Below are 6,514 nucleotides of genomic sequence, written 5' to 3'. Positions count from 1 at the left end.
CCTATCAGCGCTCCTGAAAGGAGGCCCGACTGTCCTGCTAGGGAGGCAGTTGGGGTAAGTTTGTCTTTGTACCTAGGCGCCTGGCTAAAAGTCTCAGAAAACTGATGGGTACAAAACGTTATATCCAGAGGATATTTCATCCCCTTTCTTTCACAACCCAGGCCAACAAAAGGAATCACAGACGTTCCACCCAGTCTATGGGATGTGGCATCTATAGAGGTCCAAAAACTATTACAAAAAAGAGTCACCCAGCCAGCCCCAGCAAACCAGCAAGGATCTGGAACTTACACAAGATTATTTTGGTGCCAAAGAAGACAGAGAACTGGAGACCTTTTTTGGACCTCAGCAGACTCAACAAATATGTGGTAAAGATGAAGTTCCAGTTGGTCACACTTCAGTCCATACTCCTGTTCTTAGGGAGGGACAATTGAATGTGCTCTGTAGATCTCCAGGATGCGTACTACCATAACAAAATGGCCAGGCCATCCAGGGATCATCTGCACTTCAGGCTGGGAGCCAGTCACTTCCAGTTACAGGCCCTGCCCTTTGGTCTCACTACAGCTCCCAGAGTGTTCACCAAATGCATGGCAGTGGTCATGGCTCACTTGAGACATTTAGGAATCCGGGTGTTTCCATACTTGGATGACTGGCTCCTCACTACTCCCACCAGGCATCAACTTATTCGGGCAAGGGACACTGTCTTAGATCTATGTTTCCAACTGGGCATTACGATAAATTCAGAAAAGTCTGATTTATTGCCATCGCAGCGTACAGTGTCTATAGGAGCAGACTTTAGACACAGTCAGCATGTCCCTAAAGTTCCCTTCAGAAAGAGTGCTTACTCTATGGCAGCAAATTGTGGATTTTCTGTCAAAACACAAAGCACCAGCATCGCAGATTCTCAAGTTGCTCGGCACTATGGCAGCAGCAATTATTGCAATACCTCTAGCGAGATCTCACATGCGCATTCTTCAGTGGCTGCTATTCACACAGTGGACATTTCAGGACTTACCGATGAATCACCGAGTTCTGATAACCAACTCTTACAAGGACGATCTTCGGTGGTGGGTAACGTCCGAGATGGTGACTATGGGACGTCCATTTGTCCTCCTGGCTCCAGTTGCAACAGTGACCACGGATGCCTCCCTGATCAGGTGGGGGGGCATTATCAGGGACGGACAGCCCAAGGTACATGGCAGGTTCACAAGGCTCATTTGCACATAACCGTCCTAGAGATGAGAGCAGTTCTGTTAGCGTTGCAGTCCTTTCAAGACTCTCTTCCTCTAGGCACGATTGTGATCCAGTAAGACAACATGTCTGTAGTCTGGTATATAAACAAACAAGGCGGAACCAAATCTTACCCCCTATGTCAAAAGGTTCTAATATTATGGAAATGGGCAGAGTCCACCCAGCGCTTTCTGATAGCAAAGCACATCCCGGGGAAATCCAACGTGATAGCGGACAAACTCAGCAGAGAAATTCTGTTGCCTCACGAGTGGTCTCTCAAGAATGAAGGAGCGGAAATGATTTTCTGCACATGGGGCCAGCCTTGCTGCAACCTCTTTGCAACCCCCAGAAACACTAAGTGCAGCAACTACTTTGCCCTGATCCCTCAACAGGGACAACCCCCGAGGGATGCACTCGTTCACGATTGGCCTCCGGGACTCCTTTATGCTTTCCCTCCTTACCCCTTGATTCCCAAAGTTTTACAGAAAGCCACTTTTTTGGGCAGAACACTTATTTTAATAGCCCCATTTTGGCCTCATCAAATTTGGTTCCCCTTTCTGAAGCCTCATCTACTGGAGGAGCCTTAGATCCTGGACCCAGTGTCGGATCTGTTGACCCAGTCGTCAAGAGCTCTTCACCCTTCTCTCCAGTCCATAAAACTGACAGTTTGGCAGCTCCAATTCCAAGAATAGCCAGGCTTCAAAATTTATCAGAAGAGGCTCGACATATTCTCTTGTCTTCACATAAATCTTCAACCAGGAAACTTTATCTCAGTAAGTGGAAAATGTTTTCCATCTGGGCCCAGCAAAATAACATTGTCCCTTTTCTAGCTTCCATTTCAGATATCTTGGAATTTCTGACAAAACTGTTCAGTGAAGGAGCTGCAGCAGCAACCATTCGAGTGTAACTGGCTGCTATTTCTAATTTTCATATAGGTGAATCTGAAAATGGTATTATGTATAACAGTTTGGCTAAGGCTTTTTTGAAGGGTATGATGCACTTAAAACCACCAATCAGATCTCCTACTCCTCCATGGAATTTGAACCTAGTCCTGTCCAAGATTATTCTTCCGCCCTTTGAACCTGCCTCTTCTTGTGAGCTGAAATTTCTTTCTTGGACGACCATTTTCTTGGTGGCCATTACATCAGCACATAGAATTTTGGAGTTACAAGCCCTTTCTATTAAGCAACCATACTTGATATTTCACAAAGATAGGGTTTCCCTCAGAACAAATCCGTCGTTCTTACCAAAAATTTGTTCCAAATTCACACTTAATCAAATGATTAACTACCTGTTTTCTTTCCCGATCACTCAAATCTATTGGAATATATGCTTCACAAACTTGACGTCCATAGACAACTTTGTTTCTATTTGGACAAGACAAAAGAACACAGAAGGGCTGATCTGCTGTTTGTCTCCTTCTTGAATTCTAGAAAAGGTCCACAGGTATCCAAATCTACCTTGTCTAAATGGCTTTCTGATTGTATATCCTTTATTTACCATGAAGCAGGCATTACATGACAAAGTCAAAGCTAATTCTACCAGAGCGGTTTCTACTTCTGTAGCCTTTTTGACCAGGCTACCTATTGATTCTATTTGTGCAGCTGCCACCTGGTCAAAGCCACATACCTTTATATCTCACTACAAGGTAGACAAGGCCTTTAGGGACAGAGCTTCATTTGGGTCTGCTGTACTTAGGTAGGTACTCCCGTGAGCCACCCAAGATTGTGGTGCTGGGGACGCTACCCATCAGTAAGAATGAAGGTGAGATTGAACAGCTTCACATAAAGAAGTTATGTACTTACCATAAAGTTCCATGTGAATTGTTCTTCTTGCCTTCATTATTACGACCCCCCCACCTACCCCCATCCAATGTCTGGAAGTTCAAGAGGTTCTGTGTTGGTTTTGGTTCTCCTGAGGAGTTTCCTCTCACTATTTGTCTGTATGATTTCCTTGAAATCTGGGGTAGGTTTAACACTAGTTGTCAGCAAACGAGATCTGGGGAAAGTAGAGGTGCATTGTGGAATAGGGCTTCAGCCTCGAGCTGTTAGAGACCTCGAGCTTTGCAAATTGGCTGACTCAGAGCCGAGGATCAGCTCCGAACCCATCAGTAATAATGAAGGTAAGAAGAACAACTCACATGGAATGTTATGGTAAGTAGATAACCTTTTTTGTTGGAACCTAAGTTCCAGGTTGAGCCCTTGGTTCCTTTCTTCTTCTGACTGCTTCTGTTAGGGGCAGTAAACTTGATCTGAGGAGGTAGAGCTAGGGGCAGAGGAATATGGGTAAGGGAGGAGTTCGAGCCTGGAAACTAAAGTCTGTGGAAGGCTGCCGAGTCACATCTGAAAATCGGATCTGTAACCCATCAGTGAAGCAGAATGAGAGAAGGACAACACAGATACCAAGTTTTGGTAAGTACATAACTAATAATTATACTTAGTTTTTGGAACACTTTGTCTAATTATGCTGTGATTGGAAGCACATGAGCAACTATAGTCCACTTCTTCATGTACTTAACATGCATAGATATTTTTTCTCTGAAGAGCTGGGTAGTAAAGCTCCAGTACATACAACAGGTGCAGTGTAGCATTCAATAAAGTACAGCAGGCTGCAAGGACAAATTAGATAAAAAATGGATGTTTTGTAAATATAAATAGATATAGTTATATATAGATATATATAGGTAGAAGGTTAAGTGAAAAAAGCAGGGCAAGAGAACTGGATTGTCACTATACTACATAATCGTCATCATCACCAGTACAGCAAATTGTGACACCCATTACTGCAGTTTCAGTGTAATTCTTGGTTTTGACATGTTGCTGTAATTCTTGGCTGATATGAACAAATTCTACCTCACACAGAATATTATACACAGATTTATGCGTGTTTGTGTGTGTGTGTGTGTGTGTGTGTGTGTGTGTGTGTGTGTGTGTGTGTGTGTGTGAGTGTCAGTATTACTATAAGAGACCGCACTCAATATTGTTTACAAATACACATATTGTGGAACTTGAATAAAGCAGCAGGGATTTCATGTATGTAAAAACAATGCAGATTTATTTACATAAATGATAACAGGAACTCAAGAACTGCAGAAGTTTGCTTCATAAACAAACAAAGCAGTATAGTCTCTCATGACAATATTGAGTGCGGTCACTCGTAGTAATACTGAGCTGTCTCAGGATGCTGCTAAGCTGCATCTCCTGGATACCATGACAGAAAATGTTCAAGTTGTTCAAAGCCTTCCTGGTCATGGTCTTAGTAAGACAAACCATTTAAAAGCCCTATTCCAAGCATAGATTGACTCTGTACACAGTCCAACTTTTCAAAGATAATTAGGACTAAAGCCCTCCTTTTATACATCATATATATGAATGATTGGTACTTTTAACTAATTCATTGAAATTTTGTCTTTACTTAAAGAAAAATGCAGTAGGCTTCCACAGAAGTGAAATACTTTTACATGTTTGTACAGCATCTGTCACCATGTGCAGTTACTGAGGCATTTTGTTTGGCAAAACTTGTCACATGATTAGTAATCTTAAAAAAAAATATATATATATATATATATATATATATATATATATATTTGCTCACAGTGTTTGTATAGATAAGGCATAGACAAGTCTTTCCTAAGCCGGAAGTGTTATAAAATTTAAATCAGTAGTCATATAATTCACGTGCATACTTAAAATATACTCCATATTTAAATGTTTATTCATCACTGTAGGTCAACAACTGATAGACGCACATTTGAAAGAAAATATTCGAAAAGTGGTCCTACAGAATCCACAGGGAATTGAATTTGGAAAATTTGCTGGTGTATTTCTTCAGATTCATGGTATACCGCTTTGCCTCTCAAAATATGGATACAAGTCACTGCTGAGCTTGCTAGAGGATTTCCCAGATGTAGTAATGATAGACAATCACTGGAAGCCACCCATTGTCAGACCACAAATAATAACATTTGGAGTGGGCCAGGATTGTGTCAACCAGTATGCAGTTAAATCTGAACCTTCTAATCAAGCCCAAGATTGTCAAGAAGCACAGAACAGAGATCATAGTAATTCTCAAGAACCAGGTATTTTTGTTTTGTTAAATTACCTCTAAGCACATTTAACTGCATTTTTCTCTAAAGCGTTATTGTTTAAGTGAACCCTGAGCAGTTGTGTGATATAATATTTGTCTGTTTTCTGAAATGATATTAGATATTCTCTTGCCATGTGGTATGCCAGTTATTGTGAGTACATCTAACCTCTACTTATTTCACAGATGTACCTAGACTGTAACACTTTATTACATAGGAGTGTCATAGAGAATGAAATACTGCATTTTAATCAGTGGCGACATCAAATCAAAGGGGGGCTGCAGGAAACAGTCCTGCAACTGAATGGGTGGGGCCAATGAGAAGGGGTGGGGCCAACTAGAAAGGGGTGGGGCTATGCTCAAAACCACAAGATCTGGAACTTTAATTAAATACGCTGCCCTGGGTGCCAAACCGTCATTATGAGAGTCCAATCAAGACAAAATGAAGTGCAGAAGAAAAAAAAATTCAATGCATTGGCTGCATTACAGCTTATTTTAATATCTAGATGAAAACAAAAAGGTTGTGAGGCATGAAAAAATAAATTACTTTTTAAATACATTACTGGAATGCCAGTCAAAATCAAGTATAAGGAAAACAAGCAGCACTCAACTCAAACCACTTCTCCTTGCACTGCAGTTCTAATTATAAGTTATATTCAGCTTTATAAAAGTACTAAGTAACATGCTGAAAGTAGCAATCTCTGTGATACCCCCACTTGTAAAAAAATGTTTCTTATCCAAAAAAGACCTGCTGCCTGCGACAACAATCTACTTGTTTCATGGGGAAAACATGATCAAAGTAAAAAATGAACAGCAAACAAGAAACAAGCTCAAGATAAATTGCTTAAAGGATTACTGCACAGGTTATGGACCACACTTGATAGATTAGCATTCTGTTTAGTTTACGGGTAAAGCCTGCAAAGATGACTGCAAGTCTCCAACAAGTGTAATGAGGTTCTGAAAATACTGTAATCCTGTCCTTTATTACAAATACTGTCGTATGCATTTCAATACCCAACGCTATACGTTATCTAGTTATGTAAGTATTCTCTGCATGGCAACAACAAAAAGGTTTCAATGTTGGTAATTCTTTAACAGTATGCTTATTAAAGCCTGCATGCATCTTACAATCTTAGACAAGCTACCTGATGGTCATTAAAGCATTGCTACTTAAACACAGAGCAACAGGCACTTTCTGAATAAT

At 40.9% G+C, this 6,514-nt stretch overlaps 1 protein-coding gene across 2 annotated transcripts in view; it reads left to right on the top strand.

Moving 5' to 3' along the window:
- Positions 1–5,105: 5,105 nt before the first annotated feature.
- LOC122809657 overlaps positions 5,106–6,514 on the top strand; it is a 673,939-nt gene continuing 672,530 nt past the window's right edge. For both annotated transcript variants that reach the window (XM_044081325.1, XM_044081317.1), the window contains exon 1: positions 5,106–5,305. In XM_044081325.1, coding sequence (XP_043937260.1) covers positions 5,140–5,305 — 166 coding nt within the window. In that variant the 5' untranslated portion in view covers positions 5,106–5,139. The remainder of the gene's footprint in view (positions 5,306–6,514) is intronic.

Source organism: Protopterus annectens, chromosome 1.part1, assembly GCF_019279795.1.
Source record: "Protopterus annectens isolate FY-2018-M chromosome 1.part1, PAN1.0, whole genome shotgun sequence".
NCBI classification, from domain to species: domain Eukaryota; kingdom Metazoa; phylum Chordata; order Ceratodontiformes; family Protopteridae; genus Protopterus; species Protopterus annectens.
Note: the sequence above shows the minus strand (reverse complement) of the source record. Positions and strands in the feature narration are given on the sequence as shown.